The sequence below is a fragment of the Daktulosphaira vitifoliae genome, unplaced genomic scaffold (genome assembly GCF_025091365.1).
Source record: "Daktulosphaira vitifoliae isolate Bord-2020 unplaced genomic scaffold, ASM2509136v1 Scaffold_2, whole genome shotgun sequence".
Classification (NCBI taxonomy): Eukaryota; Metazoa; Arthropoda; class Insecta; order Hemiptera; family Phylloxeridae; genus Daktulosphaira; species Daktulosphaira vitifoliae.
In genome coordinates this window covers 45,239,078-45,262,717 of record NW_026099573.1, presented here as the reverse complement: position 1 = coordinate 45,262,717, position 23,640 = coordinate 45,239,078, and the positions used below count along the sequence as shown (strand labels likewise).

Here is a 23,640-nt window from a genome sequence, read left to right as displayed (position 1 = left end):
TTTTTTTTTTTTGTGTCTGTTACCACTTTTTCTCAGCTCTCACCGAACCGATTTCTTTCAATGATACGTCAAAAGATCACAAATTGTATCTAGTCGAAGACATTACCCTCAAAAATTGAAAAAAATTCCCTCGTTCCCCGTAAATGGGGGAAACCTCCAAAAAATTACAAATTTAAAAATCGCTAACTTTCGAAATTTTTAACAATTTTTTTTACTAAAAGTGCCATAACTTTTTCAAAAATGAACATATCAATATAATTCTTTTTTATATAGATGCATAATATCATTACCTTTCATTTGGTATATTTTTTTCATAAATTTAACCCTTAACCTGCCCACAAGGGGGGATTTAAAATGACAACTTTTTCACAAAAAATTAACTTTTTCAACTTAACTTTTGAAAATGTTCCGGAAGGTCTGACACTTTTATATATATCTTAAATTAAAGCTAATGTAATATACTTTATTATGAAAAAAAAAAATTTCGGACTTTATTTTATCTTCATGGTGAAAATGGCTACCGAATGCTATTTTTGTGTGAAAATTTTCGATTTTGTATTTTCCATTTTTAACTTTATTATGCTATAACTTTTTGAAAAATGTATGAATCATTACAATTTTTTTATGAGAAGTAGTATTTATATAGATCTTTCATTCGACATACTGTTTTTTTAAATCGGACCATTTCCCTAAATACAGGGGGGATTCAAAACATAAAAATGCATATAGAAAGTAGAACTTTTTCAACGTAACTTTTGAAAGTGTTCCGGAAGGTCTGACACTTTTATATATATCTTAAATTAAAGCTAATGTAATATACTTTATTATGGTAAAAAAAAATTTCGGACTTTATTTTATCTTCATGGTGAAAACAGACATTAAACTTAATAAAAAAAATACGATTTTTGTAAAAAAATTCTTTTTTATATTTTTAACTTTATAATGCTATAACTTCTCGAAAGATGTATGGATCAATATAATTCTTTTTTTTGTAGATGCATGATGTCTTTACCTATCATTTGGTATATTTTTTTTATAAATCTGACTTTTTACCTGCCTACAGGGGGGGATTCAAAATGACAACTTTTTCACAAAAAATTGACTTTTTCAACTTAAATTTTGAAAGTGTTCCGGAAAGTCTGACACTTTTATATATATATTAAATTAAAGCTAATGTAATCTACTTTATTATGTAAAAAAAAAATTTCGTACTTTATGTTGTCTTCAGGGTGAAATTGGCTACCAAATGCTATTATTGTGTGAAAATTCTCGATTTTATTTTTTTATTTTTAACTTTATAATGCTATAACATATTGAAAAGTGTATGAATCAACATAATTTTTTTATGAGAAATAATATTTTTTAATAATCCATCTTTCATTCGATATACTTTATCTGAATTAGGATATTAATAATGAACTAGCAGATCATGTAGCTTTTGGAATAGTCCACCAATTTTTTAAAATTAAACAGTATCTAAAGATTTGCATCGAAGCGTTTTTTTTTTATAGTGATTTTAATCACTGTCAGATATCATTATACTTGATCCATCTATACCACGTCACCACTGTGCCGCGACCCCCTTGTGCTGGGTTTTTTTATTTATATTTTATACCATTATGTTTTATTTTTAAGTCTGTCAATGAAAATATTCAGTTTTCACTGGATAAATTTTAATGATTAATATGTTAAAAATAAATGTGATTTTAATCTAGATGAAGATATTGTCGCCAAAAATTGGATAAATATGATTTATACCATTGTATTGATACGATCACATTTGCATGTGCCCATATTTCTGTCTCCCAAACATCGTTTAATAGACATATATATATAATTAACACAGTGACATACAACAATACTAACAGGAGGGCGGACTGCACACATAAACACTTTTGCAATTCACGGCCAATGTTATTACGGCTACCCTTATTATAGTATAATTTATATAAAACAATCGTCCCGCAACTAAGGCGCAAGTCAGCCTAAATCAAAATACCCTATTGTGTGTATTTCTTCTTTTTTTTTATATATAATAAATGGACACTGAATTTTATGAGATGGTCACTGTGTATGTTTCGCATATATTTTACTGTATACATTAGTACTATTATCGAGCATGCTTAACTTAATTTAAGACACCTATTTTTGACAACGTTTTGGCTACATACATTAGGTTAACATAGTTTATTTTTTTTATTGTCATAAATAACATTAAATTATTATTATTTTTTAATTCATGAACATTTATCATTTATTGTGCATGTATTGCTTATAATTGTATTCGGTACCCCAACATCCCCTTTTAATTATTAAATTTTTTTTTAATAATAAGCGTTAGTGTTCTGAACAGTCCTCGAGAACACGGAGAATACTCTTTGGGGCCCCGAGACTATTCAAGAAGTCGACGACAGGGCCGGGCTTTTCATAGGAACCGCTTGGTAGCCGACTATTGAGAGCCCACACGAAGGAAGCTCCTTCAACGCTCAAAAGCTTGTGAATTAAGGAGTGTGGACATCAAAGACCCAGAGGTTCTTACACGACACTAATGTCCCTCCAAATTTTTTTATTTTAAATATTTTTTCTTTTCCTACGTAGAATTATTTTGCCAAAGTTCTTTTGTTTTGTATTAAGGTCTGGGGTCAGACCTTAAGTGTAGGGGGAGCAGCTGATACGATCACATTTGCATGTGCCCATATCTCTGTCTCCCATAACATCGTTGTACCGTTTAATAGACATATATATATATATATATATAATTAACACGGTGACATACAACAATACTAACAGGAGGGCGGACTGCATACATAAACAGTTTTTGTAATTCACGGCCAATGTGCCATAATAAGATATCCCTATCGACAGTTGACATTTTACCATCTTCGCGATCACTACTTTTGCCTGATAATTAACTTAACTTCGCTACCCGTATATTATAGTGTGTGTGTGTGTCGCCGTCAGCTCCCTGTTGGATTATAACATCTCTAGGTGTCCAGCAGGTTGTATTATCCATTAAAAATTTCAATTGTTTAATAAATATTTATTTATATCGTTGTTAACCTAAAGTGTTATATATATATATTGTAGTGCGACCCTTGGTAGTTCCTCTAAGGGAATATAAATTAAATAGGAAACTTCAGTACCTAAGGTAGATATAGCCTAGCCAGCTATCCCCCGTTGGTCCCTTAGAATACTGTCGACTGGCATTTAGGCTCAACCCCTAAATAGCGACGTAACAGTATACTATTAAATATAATACCATTTTAATTTTAGAAATTAAAAAAAATATTTCAAAATTAAAATGCTGTATAAAAAGATTTTCCAACTTTTTTTTTTTGCATTTTGAAACTGCTATAATTTCTTTTTTTAATTCAAATCCAAATAGAGTTACTAAAAACAAGTTTCTTTTGTGAAAACTTTTTATAAAAATCCAATGAAAATCCTAAGTAAAAGAAGAGTTTGAAAAAGGCCTGCACCTGTGCATGTAAATAATTTTTTTTCAACTCAATTTTTGAAAGGTCTCACAATTTTTAACTTGAAGTGTATTACAAAAATTAAAAAAAAAAAAAAAATTGTTCAAACAATTATTTGTTTGAAAAGTTGGCCATTAAACTAAAATAATACAATTTAAACAAAAAATTTTTAGGCAAATAACTTAATAAATTTAAAATAAAAATTATATTAAAACTATTTAACTAAAGTCTCAGAAATTACTAAAAAATCCCAAATACATATTTTGAGAATAATGTTACCATTTTCAATGCTAAACAACTTAAATATGTGTTTAATGATTTTTAGTGTTAAATTCATATTTTTAATATTATTTTAATTTTAAATAATACTAGCCATAAGTGATTTTTTTATTGAATAATTTAACAAGTATTTAATATTTGCAATGTCCCGGCGGATAGGGGATAAGAATACTTCCATGGCCTCTCTACTAGTAGTAAGAGGCGACTAACGAGGTTGCGTCAGATTGACATATGGTGTAAAATTTTTGTTAAAAAGTATGAAGAGTTCTGAACAAAACTTAGGCGTATGGCTTGATCCCAAGTAGTTGAGACCAAGACGAGGAAAAAAGATTTTTTATTTATGTAAAATTTTAAAATTATATTTACATATATAATATATATATTATATATATAAATTGAATGTAATATATGCAAAGAAATGTTTGTAATACAATTTTAAGTAAATCTTTATTCCAATTTAGTATATAAAATATTAGGTGGCTAGTATTAAAACCAGACATGTTCTTTTTTCAAACTTAGTTCTTTTTAATCATTAAATAACTTTTAGACACAATTTTGTAATTAATTCATATACATAAATGAAAATTACATATTTGTTTTTGATATTAGGTATCCAATATATTTAATGATAATTTTAAATAATAAAAATAATTTACAAGAAAAAAAGCTTAGTATATTATCACATTTTAATTGTAAGTTAACAATACATAGTATATTTTGTTTTCAGTGTAAGGCTGTTAATAGTTTTTAGTGAACAAAATTGAGAATAATAAAGTTTAATTAGAAAACATACTAATACAAATATTAATATGTTACATGCCATTTATAGTACAATTATAAATTATATAATACATAGTACAATTTTTGTATGTTATTAATATTTGAACATGGCCAATAAAATTTGAAATATAAATAAACATTTTAATAAATATACATTGTATTATTTTATAAATAATACTAAATAAAAACAATAATAAATTAAGTCAAAATTGAATTTTTATACAAATTAAGTATACTATATAATAATCATGCAATAACAAAAGGTAAAATACAATATATTTTGTGGCTCAGTGAATTTTTAAGAAAAGTAGTAACGGCAAAAATTATATAAAATTAGAAATAGACCTAAGATATAATAATAAAAATTAAAATAATAATAAAAAATTATGTTGTTTACAAATTGGCACAATGTTAATAGATCCTATATGTAAAAATAATAATAAAAAAATATGTTTACAAAAATAATAAATAAAATATAAATAATAGTAGTAAGAAATTAGTAAGATCTAATATGACGAGTACTAAGAATTATTCAATATTTTATTTTGATAATAAATATATGTTGATTTGGTCAATACAAATTTTACTTATTTAGTAATTATTTAAAATTACTATTTTGTAACAATCATACTAAATGCTTATTTGTCAACTTTCTTCAAAATTAATTTATATTAGAAATATAAGGTTCTTGATTTGAACTTTAATTATAAAAGCTAGAGTAATAAGCAAAGTCAACACCTATTTTTATTGATCTGTTTCGCTCAAAGTTAATTACAATATATTTTTCATAAGTTATGTTGTAGAAAGTATAAAGCAACAGTAGGTAAAAATTATACAACATGGAGTATCATGACATTATGTAATGATATTCGATTTTATAAAAGTATGATATAAGATTTAAAATTCATAATTAAATTTTTAAATAAAAATGTATTGTAATTTAAGTTAAAATGTTGATTTTCAAACATTTAAATGTTGATAGTAAAAAAAAAGGGTGGGGGATAAAAGAAATTGTTTAGTGATTTATTAATTAAAATGTTTTATGTATAATATATTATTTCAACATTCATAATAATATAAATATTAACAAGAATGATTCATTTGTAGTTTAAGTAAAATACATGCAAACATTGGTTAATGTTTTTAAGAATAAGTTAAATAAATCACAATGGACATATAGAATAAAAATAAATTGAACTTAATTAAACAACAATTAATAATACAAATGAGGCTGCAAATGCACACAAAAAATACTTTTTAACAACATTAATCCAAGGAGGATTAATAGATTTTTTTTTAGTTATCATAATTACTAATATTAATTACATTAAATATTAATACTAGATACTTATAACCGAGTGTAAAGTTAAAGACTTGTTAAACAAAAATTGTTAAGAAATATATTTCTCATGTATATATATATATTATATATATATGCATAAACCAAATATATAAATATATATAAATATTACTACTTCTACATAACTAGGGCGAAAACCCATTTATTGTTTGTTTTTTTCAAACGACTAGCGTCATGTCTTTTTTGTTTGGGTAATTTACTTTTTTACCTTGCCATAAGCTATTATGTATAGTGAAAGCATCGATTGTGACAGTCAAATGTTTTGTATGCACTTGGGAAAAACATTTTCCACCAGAATTATACCTGTATAAATATAAAAATTGAATTATGTTGTTTTATCATACAATATAAAATAAATTAAAAGTTCAAGTTTGAATATTTGGAAGAAAAGATTTTAGATTTTTCACTACATTCCCCAATATTTTTTGACGTGACTCTAAATGACCACGCCTTAATACTATTAGCGAGAGTCCATATTTCCTTTTTTCCCAATTGTAAATAAAAAAATGAATCCTTACTTGAAAAACTTGTCAAACATACGATCAGTGACCACCCGTGGTCCAGTACCATACAATTTCATCACTTCTTCAGTTTCTGGATAGTAAAGATAAAGTGCTCGAAATTGACAACCTGTATCTCTAAATAGTACAAGGAAATGCCTGGCCTCAGATCTATTAATTTCTTCTAATACCCTTTTTTTTGATTCTCGATTAACTACACCCGGAAAAACACAATATTCAACTGCGTTTAAAATAATACCTCGATTGGATTTAGTCACTGGTTGTTTGTAAAGCCTAAAATCGATAAAAAATTAGAAAAATTTATGAAATAAATTATTTGTTACAACTCATACCGAGGACCACTATAGTCACTACCAGCTTCACTTGCAGTATCATCAAATTTACGACGTATAGGCAGTGATCCCGGACCTGATGGTGACATTGCTCTTCTAGGTGGTGTAGCACGTCCTAATCCTGAATCTGTATCACCATAACGGTATAGTAGACTATCTTGATCACAACTTGATCCACCTAGAATTAAACATTCATTAAAATAGTGTTAAAAGAAGCTAATAGATTAAAATTGATAATAATATAGATTGATTATTTTTGATAAGTCAAAAGAAATGAAATAAGATTTTAAAGTTAATGAAAGTTGCTAGTGTTAAGTAATAGCTTGAAATTTTTTTTTATCAATTTTTCAATATTAACATTGATTTTAAATGTATAATTGTATAATAATATTAATAATGCCAATCCAGTTTGAAAATAATGTTTATATATTATGTAAGTTTATTTTTTACAGCAAGACAACTGACTCATTTGTAATATTTATATAGTAATTAAAAAATTGTTTAATTATTAATTAATATTTTATATAAAATATAGGTTAAGTTAATATTATTAACTCCATTATAATATTTTTAAGAAGCAAACTAATTTTAGGAAAATATAGTATTACTTATGTTCTATTCCAAAAGGTAACTCTGACATATTTGCAATACTAATTGAATTTCCCCCAGGGGGGCACTATGTATTTAGTGCTACGGGCTTAGCGGACCCGGGGCCCCGAGCTATGGGCTGACTTTAGTTAGTTGGCTCAAACTGGTCCTCCAGGTTGGGGGTTTGAGCGACGGGCTAACAACCCGTCCTCTTTAAAAACAAAACTCTTGTTAAGAAACTTCAACCAAAGCCTCGGATTGTGGATAAAAATGGATCACGGAATGGAAATAGGAACCGGAAAAATTTGGAGTTACGGATTGGAACTTGGAATATAAGAACTTTATTTAAACCAGGCGCCTTGAAATGTATTATTGATGAAATCACTAGATACAAAATCCCCATAGTAGCCATACAGGAGGTTCGATGGCTTAATAGTGGTAATATACAAAGTGGCAACTCAATAATATTCTACAGCGGTCTACAAACTGGTAGACACGAGAAAGGAGTTGGTTTTGTGATTGATAAAGCAGTGATGACTCAAGTTAAAACATTTGTGCCAGTGAATGAACGCATCTGCTACCTACGAATATCTCACCAGAAACTAGATTTAATAATATTGAACTGCTATGCGCCGACTGAAAATGCAGACGACGAGGAAAAAAATAGTTTCTATGATACTTTAGAAAGAACTTTTGACGCATTGCCTAAAAATTGTATTAGGTTAATTGTTGGGGATTTAAATGCTCAAGTTGGTAGAGAAACATCCTTTGGACAAACGATCGGTAAAGAGAGCTGGCATGCTACCACAAATGACAATGGTCACAAAATAGTTGATTTTTGCTCTTCAAAAGACCTCATAATTAGCAGCACTTATTTCCCAAGAAAAAATATTTATAAACATACATGGTCTGCTCCAGATGGGAAAACAAAAAGTCAAATTGACCATGTCATCATAGACAAGAGGCACAAAACGTCAATTCGTAACATTAGAAGTTACAGAGGAGCCGATGGAGATACAGACCATTATTTAGTTGTTGCAACGTTCGCACTAAAGCTATCAGTAAAATGGAGGAGTAAGATACATACAGGAAAGAATAACAAACTTGACATAGAAAAAATTAGGAATTCAAAGGAGATAGATACATACCAAAGAGAGATATCTGAAAATCTCAGAAAATATAATCTTGCAGAACATGAATCGGATAACATAACATTGTGGTCAAAGACAAAAGAATCTCTAACAAAAGCTGCTGAGAGATTTCGAGGTAAGCACATTAAACAAAATAAAAATCATTGGTATAACTTGGAGTGCCAAGTTGCGATTAACAAGCGAAGTTTAGCTAGACAAAATATGATACTGAATCCTACACCAGAAAACATTAATGAATACTCAAAGCTTAGAACTGTAGCCAACAAAGTAATTAGACAACAGAAACGCTCAATGGAAAAAAAAGTTTTAGAAGATATCGAATTATATAAGAAAGAACCGAGACTGTTTTTCAAGAAGTGTAGGTCGGTTAAGGAAGGATTTAAAGCACGTATTAATTTCATCACAGACAAAAGTGGTAATATAATTTCAGAACCTAGCGAGATTGTAATCAAATTTCAAGAATTTTTCGAAGAACTCCTAAATAACAAAAATAACCGCATCGGAAGTAACAATAATGAAAAGTACGAAGAATTAGTGTATCATACAGCAGAACCTGAACTTCTAGCACCAAGTATCGAGGAGATTGAAATAATCATTAAATCACTAAAGAATAATAAATCTCCAGGGGATGATAACATAAATTCTGAACTACTAAAAATTGCAGGAAAAGATGTACATTGTCATTCTTGGAGACTCTCAAGTCGAAGTAGAAGAAAGTACAAAAAAATTAATTAAGTCTAGTAAAAGAATGGGCCTCAATATAAATGAGAGCAAGACAAAATATATGATCATGAGCAGGCGTCCAAGAATTTTACAGAATCTCTCCGTAGATGAATATACATTTGAGCAAGTAGAAGACTTTAAATACTTGGGGGTTAATTTGAATAATAGGAATGATATGCATAACGAAATAAGGTTGAGGCTGAATGCGGCAAATCGAGGATATTATGCAATGAGCAAAATATTCAGTTCTAAACTTCTCTCCAGAGAAACTAAGAGAAAGCTATATATTTCCTACTTACGGCCCATAGTAATGTATGGTTGTGAAACGTGGTCAACAACTAAAGGGGACGAGACAAAGCTACTAACATTTGAGCGAAAGGTTCTTAGAAGAATATATGGTCCCATATATAATACGGAAACAGGTCAATATGAAAGGAGAACTAATGCAGATATTGAAAGAATCTTTAACGGACCAAATATCCAAAAATATCTTGTATCAAAAAGATTGGAATGGGCCGGACACATATGGCGAGATAAGGACAGTCTAATGAGACAAGTTTTGGTATCTAAACTAAATAAAACACGCCCCAGAGGAAGACCACGTCAGCGTTGGCTGGATCGGATAAAGAAAGATTTAATTCAAGTAGATGAAACGGCAAGAATTGAGGATGCAGACAATAGAGACCGATGGAGGGGTTTGGTAGAAGCAGCGAAAGGCCTTAATGGCCTGTAGAAGCTTAAAAAAAAAAAAAAAAAAATTGAATTAATTAGCATGTGTCTTTTTGGATAATTAAATTTAATTCATAAATTATAAAATAAAGAAAAATTTTCATATTTTATTATTGGTAATTTGTCGAAAATCAACAAAAATATAACAATCAAATAATATGATGATCATGAAATTATATAAAATTATCATAAGTTGCTGATGAAAAAGCATAGGAGGAATATCAGAAGGTTTTCGGGTAAGAGTAGGATGCACCAAGGTTCTGCTTTAAGCACTTACTTATACTCTATAGTGATGGATGAAATTACTAGAGAAATAGTGTTAATGGGGAGGAAATTAATCAAAGGCTAGAGGTGTGGAGATCAGCTCTTGAAGAAATGGGTTTAAGAATAAGTAGAAGTAAGACAGAGTATATAGAGAACGAATTTGACAAAAGAGAACACGAGGTAGGTGAAATGAGGAGATCATTGACAATAGGCGAGGACGTGATTGGAGAGGTGGAAAGTTTTAAGTATTTAGGTTCAGTTATGCAAAAGAGCGGTGATATTGATGAGGATGTAAAACACAGGATTAAGTGCGGGTGGTTGAATTGGAGAGTAGCGTCTGATGTCTTAACATCCATTAAAAATGGTAACATTAATGAAATTATAACAATTGATAAAATGATAATTAATATTTGAAAAAACAGTATATGTTGATAAAAACAATAATTATCGATAAATGTTGAAGTATTTACCACAAATAATAATATTTTCAGTATATCAAAGAAAAATCATTATTGAAGTTAATAACAAATACCAGTACATGTATTTAGAATACTGTCAGCTCTCTATTTATATAGAACTATATGTTATATATTATCTATATTTAAATACTCTATTAATCATTCAATAATATGATAAAGGAGTTAAAAATAAAACACAGTGTATAATAAAAATGTAAAAATAAAAATATAATTTAATTTTGTTACTCCATTTCTAAACGAGAAGAAAAATAAAAATGAAATGTGAATTAAAATTTGTGGAATGATAACATATAAGAAATTAAACTCAAAGCATATTTGCTTTTAAATCTAAATGAGTAATTGTTAATAGAACAAGTTTTCTATTTAGTATGGCAGTTTAATTTAGGCGTTAGTCTTCCTAGTTATGATAATAAATAAAGATTAAGATTTAAGAGTTTGAGCTCTTGATATTGAGGCTCCTGGTTTAAGTTTGCCGACTAATATTTTACTTTAAAATCTTCCACTGAATAAAATAATAAAATAATTAGGTAATTTAAGCTATTTTTAATAAAAATGTGTTAAAGCTTTTATGGATTGATGTATTATTTAGAATATTTACAAAAATGTTTGTGTCTTCTGTATTGTGCTAACATTACAAACTCTATAACAAGTTTTAAACATCAGAACAGTATTTAAAACTTAATTTATACTTTAAAATAAAATTTAGGTCAAATGTATTGAATAAAACCTAATAATTTAATTTCCACCACCAGAAAACTGATATCTATATTTTAATTTGTAAACAATTTCATGCGTGAATTAGCACCTTCACCGACTTTTTTTTCATAGTCATCTTACCATACAAATTCATCAGAGAATTTGATTTACGGGGTGCACTATTGTAGTATCCAAAATTTGTTTTACGTTTTGTTCGGTCCAAAGAAGAATCTGTAAAAATGTCCACCAAATTTCTACCAAAAATCTTTTAAAATAGACTGATTTTAAATTTTAAGAACAACAAAATATTTAAGTTTTCAAAAATTTTTATGAATATTTTTGTATGAGTTATCTATGAATATTTAATAAAAATTTGTTTTAAATTTATTTAAAGTTTATTTTAATTTAATATTTTATTAAAATAATAGTAAATAAATGTATACTTATGAATATTTCCTATAGCTAATATTTAATTAAGTTAAAACTTGTTTACACTATATACATTATAGAATCCTAAATAATGAAAAATAAAATATTGATTTTGACAAAGACTGTATGAACACATATAGTTATAAGCAGTGAAATAGACTATTAAAAATATACTCCAATGAAAGGTTTTACTAACCTCTAGAGCTTTTATAAGATCCATGCCGGTCTAATGTTCGTGGAGTAGTAAGTTTGCTGTCATCATTAACATCTAAACAATAAATATTGTATAATAATAGCTAATACATAGTTTTATCACTTGATGATAAAGAGTTTAAAATTTTTTTACTGATAAATTAATAATTTACCTGAATAAAGAGAAGATGATGATGTGCGACGTGTTTCAGCTAAGCAGTCTTGTGATCCACGATAATAATCTCTCCTAATTGGTGAGTTCAAGGCTATTGTCACAGTAAAAAAAAAATTATTAAAAAAAAGGAAGGTTTATTTATTGTGCAGTTAAAAAAAATGCAAGAATCAGATTATTAATTGTTTAGGTTGTAATATATTATTATATACAAAGTGTATCATTTCAATTATCATGATCACTCAATTACTAACATTATAAAAATATTTTTTCTTTATTTAGAATATTTATATATATATATATATATGTCATCAGTTTTGAGTTAACGTTTTGAACTCTGCAATGATTTTGCAGAGAACCTTTTAGCCTCATTGAAATTCTCTTATCGCAAACACAGACTTTTTTTTTCTAACTTTTGCAAGTATATAGACTTCTTTATTTATTATATCACTCATTATATCTCATAAATTTCACCTTACTATAGACTAGGCTTCTTTGCACAGGTGTTTGTACTCCATCCAATCTTCTCTCATTTTGCTCTTTTACCATACATTGAACTGCTTTTTCTTACTTTCTATGATTTTCTGACATTCCTCATCCTATCACCAGGTTTCCTTGTTTCCTGACATTCTACTTAAACATCAACAATCTCCTTTGTAGTATTCTTTACACAACTAGTAAATCATTTATGTTTCCCTCGACATTCCAAGCCGTTCTCTCTTTTACAGTCTTTAAAAACTTCCTCTTTCAATTATCACCAACGGTTCCTTGATTCTCTACTTGTGTTTTTTTTTTGTATACTCTCTTACCACAACTTTATTGCCATCAGTCTATGTTGTGTAGTTAAAATCTCGCCTGGGATAATTTTACAATGTTTTACTTGCTTTAAACTCTCTCTCTTTCACATTAAATTATCAATCTGTGATATATTACATCCACTCATATAATTTTTTTCCCTCTTTCTAAAATAAGTAATTTTTTTACTAAGAAAAAAAATTTTCTTAACATAAGTTTTTAGAAACATTTAAAATAATAATATTAAGTTAATAAATGAAAGTAGATTTTTGTTGTCTCTTTAAAATTATTATTTTGTTATGAACTAGTTTTTTTGACATACAACTATAGATATTTTTACAACTTTCTTTACAAAATTACTAACCAGCTAAATTTGTAATTGATCCCTTTTTTCCGCGAGATGGTGTTAATGTACCATCTGTAGTATCACTTCTATCAACATGTATTGTTTTTGGCCGAGGTCGTCCACTTTGCATTTTACTTCGTAATCTTGGTGGACCACCCATTGAATGATTATTGTTAATTTTCAAAGAATTTAACAATTCTTTATCAATAATTTTGCCCTAGTAATATAAAATTGTATGAATTTTGACCAACAAATCAAAATAAGGTCTAAGAAAATCAAAATTTTTAAAGAGAAAAATTTGGCAATTATAAAACTCTTCTCCAGTTCTCTAATTATTATATCTTATATATAGAATATGTGTAAAAATAAAAAGTGAAAATATACATTATAATTAAAAATAATATGTGTTCCTTAAAAGAAGCATGCAATTTTTAAAGAAATATTGAATTTAATATGATATTTTTAGTCATTTTAAGCATAAATATTAATTTAAATTTGTACATTATAAGAGAAATATAATAAATATTTTTTCAAAGTTGAACTCTTAAAAATTAATGGATGAATTAAAATTGATTTCTTATATAAAAAGTAACTATAGACCAACATTTAATATTTTATTGATATTATTTACTTCTCTTTCAGCTTCTTCAATTGCTTTTTTCACTCTATGTTGTTCTAATATCATAGCTCTTCTTTGTTTTTCTTCTTCTTTTTTTCGCTGCTTTATTTCTTCTTTAATTTTTTCTTCTTCTTTTTTCTTTTGAGCTTCTATTTCTTTTCTATTTTTCATTTCTTCTTGCTGTTGCCTTCTTTGTAAAGATAAAAGAAGTATACGCTCTTTCTTTTTTTCCATTTCATCAATAGTTACCTGCAATATGGAATTCCTGTTTATATATAATTAATAAAAATATAAATTTTTTTTTTTTTACTGGATCTGGTTTAGAATTTTCAATTATTAATTCCATTCCAGTAGAAGTTTTAGGTTGATTGACATAATGATTTGAGTTTTGAATAACAGTTGTTTCTAATATAGTTTTAGCAGGAGTAGACAAACTTTTTGGTTTAGGATTGTTTAATGATGATAGTGTAACAGGTTTAGGTGAAATGTCTAAATTACTTAAAGATACAGAATTGTTTACAGTTTGAGTTAAATTTCGCTCCTAGAAAATATAGAAAAATGAATAAAGTCAAATAAATTACTTTGTAAGAAATAAACTTATAAAAATTTATGAACTACTCATTATAAAATATATACCTTAGACATAATTTTCTTGGTTCTAAGTGGAGGTTTTGGTCTTTTAGGTGCATCTTCATCTTCAAATGATACATAAAATCCTTTATCAGTGTTAGTATTTGTATCTTGACTAGGTTTAGATGAAGATTGATTATCATTTCCATTAAATGAATTTTGATTGATGGGCATATGTAATTTGGTGGGAGATGGTATTCTATAGGTCTTATGTCCAGAAGTAATTTGAATTCTATTAAGGCTTTCACAAAGATCGTGATTTTTCTTTGGTGTATTGTTACCGGCTTTAATAAAAAAGTTATTTAAATTAAAACTCTTAAAAAGTATATATATTTTTTTATTTACCTATAAAAGAAATACTCTGTGGTTGCATATCATCAATAGATGGGGTGGGTAATGGTGCATGGTTAACTACATGATTTGAATTACGACGAGGCGGAGGAACTGGTGAAGAAGGACTTGTTTTCACACCAGATCTACTAAACATTGTAAATTCAGACTTTTGACGAGGAGAACTACTTAGAGAAGATGGCTGTGATGACTTTGGCACTGTTCGACTAAAAATGTAATGAATATTATAATTTATTTATTTCTATTACAGTAAAAACAAATTGAATAAATTGATTATAATTAATTAATTAACTACCTGCCATTCCAAATATTTTGAGGTTCTTGAGTAAAAGTTTGAGGTTGTGTTGTTGATGATATTTCCCAACTTTTTCGAATTTTTTGTTGAGACTCTTGATGATTGTTATGCAAAAAAAATTGTTGTGACTGAGGTTCTTGTTTAATTGTACCCATTTGATCAAAAGATTCTTGAGTCACATAATGGTTATTTACTGATGAATAAACATTGGTGTTAGGTATTGTATTAGAAGCTATATGTGGTATCTGATTAATATATTGCTGTTGATGTTGGAATTGAGATTGATTGTAATTATTATACATATTTATTGGTGGTTGACTATGATTCATTAAACTGCGCCATTGATGACTACCTATATTTTCTGAATTGTTATGATCTAAATGTTGAATTATTTGTCCATTTGTTATTTGTTGACGATTGATCATATAATTTTGTGGCTGCTGTATTGAATGAGAGTTTTGATAGACTTGATGAACTGCCTGCATCCCTGGATAATGCTGCATCATTTCTGCTTGCAAACTATTATGTTGAAGTTGACTTTGTTGGTTGGTAAGACTTTGAAGATCAGCTTGCAGTTCTTGGTAATTTGAATGTATTCTATTTAAAAAAAAATATTAGTGTTAGCTTCGATGCGAAGCTGAGAAGGTATTATTTTTACTATGATGTGTTTTTTTTTTTTTGTGTCTGTTACCACTTTTACTCAGCTCTCACCGAACCGATTTCTTTCAATGATACGTCAAAAGATCACAAATCGTATCTACTCGAAGATATTACACTTAAAAATTGAAAAAATTTCCCTCGTTCCCCGTAAATGGGGGAAACCTCCAAAATAATTACAAATTTTAAAATCGCTAATTTTCGAAATTTTTTCAATTTTTTTTACTTAAAACTTCCATAAATTTTTCAAAAATCAACAAATCAACATAATTTTTTTTTTTATACTAAAACCTTAGATATTTTTTATGTACAAAAACTAAATTTTTCAACTTAATTTTTGAAAATGTTCCGGAAATACTGCGTCTTTTAAACATATATCAAATTAAAGCTTATGTCATGTACTATAAAATGAAAAAAAAATTTGTCCCGACACTTTATCTTCTGCATGCAAACGGCTGCCGTAGTTAAAAAAACGCTATATAGATGCTTGATGTCTTTACCTATCATTTGGTATATTTTTTTTATAAATTTAACCCTTTACCAGCCCACAGGGGGGGATTCAAAATGACAACTTTTTCACAAAAAATTAACTTTTGAAAGTGTTCCGGAAATACTGACACTTTTATATATATCTTAAATTAAAGCTAATGTAATATACTCTATTATGGAAAAAAAAAAATTTTGGACTTTATTTTGTCTTCATGGTGAAAATGGCTATTGAATGCTATTTTTGTGTAAAAATTCTCGATTTTATTTTTTTAATTTTTAACTTTATAATGCTATAACTTATTGAAAAGTGTATGGATCAACACAATTTTTTTATGAGAAATAATATTTTTTAATAATTCCTTTTTCATTTGACATACTTTATCTTAATCTGGATATTAATAAGGAACTAGCAGATCATGTAGCTTTCGGAATAATGCATCAATTTTTTAAAATTAAACACTATCTAATGATTTGCATTGATGAGTTTTTTTTTTGATAGTGATTTTAATCACAGTCAGATATCATTATACTTAATCCAACTATGCCTCGTCACCGTTGTGCCGCGACCCCCTTGTACTGGGTTTTTTTTTTTAAATTTAAAACAACATTTACTTACTCAGAAAGAGCATTGTATTCTTCAATATTAATATGATCTAGGTCTGGAGTTTTATGTTCATCTTGAAATGGACTACTCATACGGTCCGACCATTTACTTTCTAAGCCATTGTCCTAATAGTTAATAGATATCATTAAAATTTCTTTTAGCTATTTTCAAGATAATATATGGAAAATGATTACTTGAAAAGAAAAGGAATGCTGAGCAGTTTTAACAGAAGAAGGTGAAATATTTCCATCATACATGATTCTGCTATAATTTGAATCAGGACTTTGAAGATTTCTTCCACCATTTTTACCCTAATTCAATTAATTTTAAATTAAAAATTAGCTAGCTTATTCAAATTTTTTATTTTAAATACTCTAGCAACTGCTTGTAAAAATGCAGCCTTTCCAACTTGCTGTTTTTGTTGATTCATTAATGATTTAATTTTACGTTTGTCATTTTCAATCTGTCGTCTTTTTTCTTCAAGTTTTAATTTTAAATTGAGTAATTGTGAACTCATAATAGAACCATCGCTTTCAGAGTCATCACCTAAAAATTATAGAATAATTTAGAAAAATATTTTAAATTCCAGTAATAAATAATAAAATATTACCATGTTCACTATGAGCTGCTGACGAAGAACTCTGTTGTAACCAAGTAGTAGTACTAGAAGGATGATTTGATTGAGTTGTGTCAACATATGATAAACTGCGTTTAAGAGTAGGCATTGGTTGATGAATAACTGACTCAACATCATCAAAACTATCATAGAGCATTCGCTGGAGACCTTGACTATTATTAGATGCATCACTTGAAACCCGTGACATTGCTGAAATTATTTTTAGTATTTGATAATAAAAATGAATAATTAAAAATTTTAATTCTTATTTTTTCTTACCTGGACTAGTATTAGAATGCTGTAGTAAATTTTGTACACCTGAACTGTCATTTTCTTGATTATATGAATTAGTAATTTTATTAGTAATGCTATCTCTATGTACTACATGAACTGCAGGTTCTTTATCAGGATTTCGACCAATAAAGTGCAAGTTATCCTGAGATCCACCAAAATTTTCAACAGTTAACTAAAAATGATTAATTATTTAATTAGTACAAATGCATAAGAAAAAAATACAATTTAAAGAACTTATTTACACATTTATATAGTATTTACCTGTGAATCTTCAGAGAATGAATTTCTCCTTGATCTTCTACCAGCATAACTCTGTTTTCTAGTGTCCTCCCAATGGGTTGGCTTTCCAGCAGCCATATCATTACTAGCTTCACCATTACTTGAATTCAACATAGAATTTAATGTAAGCACTGATCGGTTGCGATGCACAACAAATTGTTCCTCATTATTGACACTAAAAAAATTAATAATAACAAAATAAAAAAATTATGAATATATAACCTAGTATTTGATTAATGATGTGAAAATAATGTACTGTACCGCCCATTCTTTTTTACTTCTATTAATGGTGATGCTACATTGGAAACTTTTTTAATGGTATTGTGTGCTGTGCCTAAAGATAAAAATATCATACATTAACAACTGTGTATAAATGTCATTAAATGGTAGAACAAATTTGTAAACTAAATCTTTAATATATTGATACATAAATTATACTAATTATAACACAAAACATTCAGAAATCAGTGAATAGTTTTATAAAAATGCTTAATGATTATATAGCAATATTATTTTGATTCTACAGGTTACAGCTATTTCACTATCTCGTCTATTGTAATTACTATTCAATAAAAAAATACATTAATAAACTATATATTTTACAAAAAAAAAAATTTGTTTTAATTAAATTATTATTATTAAATGTTTAACCAACAATTGAATAATTAATCTTTTTATTATTATTGAAATACATGAAGATTAAAGTAATTTTTAAATCAAGCATGATAATAGTCATAAATTGGTTTTAAATAATAAAAAAAGTAATCTTAATTATTTCATCACTTAAGTCATTTATATACACATTAAATTTATAAAAATACATATTGTACACCAAGTTCTGAAAAATTCTATAACTTTTGATCTACTAAATATATTCATTATTATAATTCCACGTTAATTATATATATTTTATAATCTCTTATTATTGTATTATGATTAAATTTCAAAATTATTTTCAAATTTGTACAAATTTTAACTTTATTTTTCAAATATTGGTCTAAGCCTATCAGAGAAGAATAGAAATATGAAAATCTTTAAACACTAAGTATAGGTTATAAGTATAGAATATTTTTAATGAAAATTTTCCTTGCCCGAATTAATGGTGATGATTTTATTGAATATAATTGATAAAAACTTAGATGAAAACTAATAAATTCAGTAAAGAGTTGATGTTGTTTGATTCATAATTAATAAATATTTTTGTACATTATTAAAAGCTTATATTTAGTTATAATCAAGATAATAACGTAATGCTTATTAAAAATTAGTTATCACTTTATTATAAAAATTGTAATCAAGTTCTGTATTTCTATTTCGAGTCTGATATCAAAAGAGTGACTTTAGTTTTATTAAAATAAAATTACGTGTAACAAATTAAAATATGATAAAAATTATAATACTTAGTTGAAAGTAAGAAAATTAATAACTTGATTGTTTTACAGTATCAAAATATGATATCATATTTTTATAATACAAGTCACCAAATTTTCTTACTCGCCTTAATCCCAAGTACTTGAGGTCGGCCGCCACCCTTATCCCAAACTTCCACTTGACATGATCTCCCACATCATCTACGCTCATATCAGCTGTCCTCAAATCACATTCAATAGCATCTCTCCATATCTTTTTTGGTCTTCCTCTATCTCTTCTTACTTCAACATTCATTTCTATAACTTATCTTACAGCTAACATACTCTGTTTTACTTCTACTTATTCTTAAACCTTTTTCTTCAAGAGCTGATCTCCACACCTCTAGCCTTTGATTAATTTCCTCTCCATTTTCTCCTATTAACACTATTTCTCTAGTAAAATCATCCATCACTATGGAGTATAAGTAAGTGCTTAAAACAAAACCTTGGTGCACCCTACTCTTACCCGAAAACCTTCTGTTACTCCTCCTACCCCTTTTAACCTGGTACAAGTGCCATCGTAAATATCTTCTATTATATTAATGTACCTTTCAGAACTTCTTTTCTCATTAATTTAAAACCTCTCTCGGTACTCTGTCATACGCTTTCTCCAAATCTTTAAATACCATACACAGTTTTTTCTTCTTGTCCCTAAATTTTTTATAAGTTGTCTCACACAAAATACTGGTTCCATTGTTGACTTACCAGGCATAAATCCAAACTGGTTTTTAGATACCGATGTATCATTTTTTATTCTCTTATCTATTACCCTTTCCCAAATTTTCATACTATGACTCATAAGCTTTATGCTCCTATAATTTCCACACTCCTGTATGTCACCTTTACCTTTAAATATCCGCACCACAATGCATTCGTTTGTTACTTTCCCTTCTAATAAGATTTTATTTAAAAGTTATAAATACAAGTCACCAAATGATAAGGGAAATATAAACCTTTAAATTGTTCTCATTAAATTTTAATAAATTAAAAATTATTATCAACTAGTCATTTAGAATTTTTATGATAATAAAATGAGCCACAGTAAAAAGAATAATCTAAAAAAAAAAGAAAATTAGAAAATAAATTAAATACTGTAACTACAAATAAACAAAAATTATGAGTAAATGAATTATAACATTAATTAAGACAAATCATACCATGACCTATTTGCTTTATTAACCTCATCTAATACACATTTGAATTAAATTTCTGTTGCTAAAAATATAAAACATAGTCAAAAAATAAGCCACACATAAGCATAGACACAGATGGTAACATGCAAAATAAAGATCTTGAAATATTATGCAAAATTTAAGAATACCAAAATATAAGTGATTAACTGAATATAATTACTAAAAAAAGTTACTTAAATTCATGTTATGGATAATTTCCACTTTAATACTTAAAACAACAAAACATGATGAATAGCAAAAATGATCAAAATAAATATTATTTTAAACATTGAATTTTATGCCTACATTATTCAATAATAATAAATTAAAGTACAATACATCATAAAATATATTAATTCAGTGACAACACAAAACACAAACACTTAGCAGTGAAATTGAATTTAAAGAAGAAGCATTAAAAAAAATTGTGACATAGTGTGTAGCACTCGAAATTTTAAGATGGTACCTGTAAACCCTGTCGAATGCGAGTCCAAATTACTTCGGAGATCAGGTATAATAGAAATTGCTTGAGGTAATAAGCGTTTATGTGCAACACCTTGACTATTTCTTGGATAAGCTATTATTATGAGTAAACAAAAAAAAAAAAATTCTGTAGTAGTTTTGGAAACTTCAAATACAAAAATGAAATTTTATCTACCAAAATAATTTGTATATTTTATATACTTTATAAAGTAATATTATGATTTCACCATCATGAAATCAAAATATAAAAAAATATATTTTTACCAAGTATTTTTAAATTTCTTTTTTAGATTTTTAGATAACTTAAATTTAGTCTAGATAAATTGTTGGAATTTTGCGTTAATTGTACATTTTAAAAATTATGGAAGTAGTTTTAGAGTAAATAAATAATTTACATTAAAATGTAAACCATTTTTATATAAGAAAATTGATTTTAAGAGAACTTTTAATATTAATATTAATTATAAAACAAATATAAGCTAATATTATATTTAATTATTTAATCACAAAATTAGGTAATGAAAAATTTGTAAAACAATTTTAAGCTTAATGATACTATAATTATTAGAATCACACTATAATGATATATAGAAAGTGTTGTAATCTCAAAAACATTTAAAATTAATTTTATCCTTTCCAATAATACAAATTTATGAAATACAACAAATAGGACATAATTTCTAATTGCTCAATCATAATTTTTGACTGATGTTCACAAGAATTGATGTAATTGTTATTCAAAAGAATAACTTACCATCAGCTAATTCACTGCTACCTTGATTGAAACTAACACATTTAGCAGGATGAATTTCCAATACATTAAATAAGTCAGCAAAAAAGGCGATTAAATTAACTTTCATTGATCTAAAAATAATACAAATATGTATAAAAATAAAATAAAAACAATATATTTTATAATAATTTTGAAATACCCTCTAATGTAATATACATCTTGTGGTCTCATGTGAAAAATACTAAATGGTAAACTATTATCGCAAAATTCATTAATAAGGCTAAAATTTTTTATGCAGTCTGATGATGTTGGAGCTTTAGAACTTGTTATGTGTTGCCAAGGTAACTCATCTGGACAATAAAATGATATTAAAGCTGCTATAGCAGCTCCATCACTAACTTCATGAAAATCATTTACAGGTGTAATATCAGGAACAGATGAATTTCCCTAATTAGAAAAAATATATTAATTTTAGTTATTTTTACTTAAACATTTTCCACAAAATTTTAGTCAACAAAGAAAAATATATTCTTATATGCTTAAAAATAAAATTGTTATACACATAAAACATTATAATCTAAAAAAATGGTGTGGTCCTTGATTCTCAAAAAATTATGTTTTTAATTAATAAAGATCTATTTACTTCACTTTTAACTTCTCAAAAACCCTGAAATATTTAAGTTACATTTTTTAAAAGTATTTACAACATCAATATACAATATTTTTTAATATCACACTTCAATAATTCCAACTATTTATGAGTAAAAAAAGTTTATAAGAGAAAGATAAACTTCTCTTTTGAATTTGGTAAGATACAAAGAAAATATTCTCCAAAGACATTCATGATTTATCAACATTAGATAATCAATGAGAAAAATAAATTTATTATTTATATACACAGAAAAAGATTTTAATACTTGTAAATTTTCAATGCGATGTTGTAGTGCTTCAACAGTACGATTAACCCAAACTAATATAGCTCTTTCATAATCTTCAGGCATAACGATTGTTTTTCTTTGAGGGACATGATTCAGTCTTTGTATAGCAGCCATAACTCTATTGGGAGTTGCTACTTCTTTGGCATATAACGTCATAACAGCTTCCATTATTGCCATATGAGCGCTCTATGAAAATAAAAAAATAATATAATGATTTTATAAGAAAAATAGATATTTTAAATTCATAGAATTTAAAATTAAATCACTTTGTGGTTCAATGTCATATTTTCTATTTATTGCTTTATTAAAAAACATATATTAAGTATAAAATTTATCTTTAATATCTTCTTTAAATATTCAAAAAACTATTAGGCTATTAGCTTAAATAATAGACTTCTGTTAGAGAGGAAGGGAAAAACTCCATATTTTGATGTAACAGAATTGAACCTCTATATCTACATACCAATACATGACTCATTTCTAAATGAGCTAAGTAGACTGCTTAAAATGGCTTTATTTGTTTGTTTCTCACAAATGTTTACTTCTCAATCGTATTTTTAATTTAACTTTAATTTTATACTTTATGAAAATACTGGCTTCAAATATTTACCAAAAATCACTATCACGAATAAACATAGCTTATTAAAAGGAAAAAAATAGATTTCAGAATTATTTCTTATTAGTGTTATTAAATGTTTAATGTTATGAAATTTAATGTTTACAGGTTATGTATACAAAATACAAAATATTGCTGTTAAGTAG

General features: G+C 26.9%; 1 protein-coding gene across 4 annotated transcripts in view; it reads right to left on the bottom strand.

Moving 5' to 3' along the window:
• Window positions 1-5,947: 5,947 nt before the first annotated feature.
• Window positions 5,948-23,640, bottom strand: part of LOC126899234 (patronin) — a 30,382-nt gene continuing 12,689 nt past the window's right edge. For 2 of the 4 annotated variants that reach the window (XM_050673848.1, XM_050673849.1), the window contains exons 4-26: window positions 22,858-23,064; window positions 22,140-22,387; window positions 21,962-22,071; window positions 21,191-21,301; window positions 18,405-18,477; window positions 18,126-18,318; window positions 17,850-18,036; window positions 17,565-17,780; window positions 17,328-17,500; window positions 17,149-17,265; window positions 16,967-17,079; window positions 15,205-15,801; window positions 14,904-15,115; window positions 14,565-14,842; window positions 14,239-14,469; window positions 13,941-14,177; window positions 13,328-13,526; window positions 12,170-12,262; window positions 12,001-12,072; window positions 11,517-11,606; window positions 6,746-6,923; window positions 6,411-6,686; window positions 5,948-6,195 (exon numbers count right to left, since the gene is read on the bottom strand). In XM_050673848.1, coding sequence (XP_050529805.1) covers window positions 6,051-6,195; window positions 6,411-6,686; window positions 6,746-6,923; window positions 11,517-11,606; window positions 12,001-12,072; window positions 12,170-12,262; window positions 13,328-13,526; window positions 13,941-14,177; window positions 14,239-14,469; window positions 14,565-14,842; window positions 14,904-15,115; window positions 15,205-15,801; window positions 16,967-17,079; window positions 17,149-17,265; window positions 17,328-17,500; window positions 17,565-17,780; window positions 17,850-18,036; window positions 18,126-18,318; window positions 18,405-18,477; window positions 21,191-21,301; window positions 21,962-22,071; window positions 22,140-22,387; window positions 22,858-23,064 — 4,356 coding nt within the window. In that variant the 3' untranslated portion in view covers window positions 5,948-6,050. The remainder of the gene's footprint in view (window positions 6,196-6,410; window positions 6,687-6,745; window positions 6,924-11,516; window positions 11,607-12,000; window positions 12,073-12,169; window positions 12,263-13,327; window positions 13,527-13,940; window positions 14,178-14,238; window positions 14,470-14,564; window positions 14,843-14,903; window positions 15,116-15,204; window positions 15,802-16,966; window positions 17,080-17,148; window positions 17,266-17,327; window positions 17,501-17,564; window positions 17,781-17,849; window positions 18,037-18,125; window positions 18,319-18,404; window positions 18,478-21,190; window positions 21,302-21,961; window positions 22,072-22,139; window positions 22,388-22,857; window positions 23,065-23,640) is intronic. The other 2 variants (XM_050673850.1, XM_050673851.1) reach the window with 2 other exon arrangements.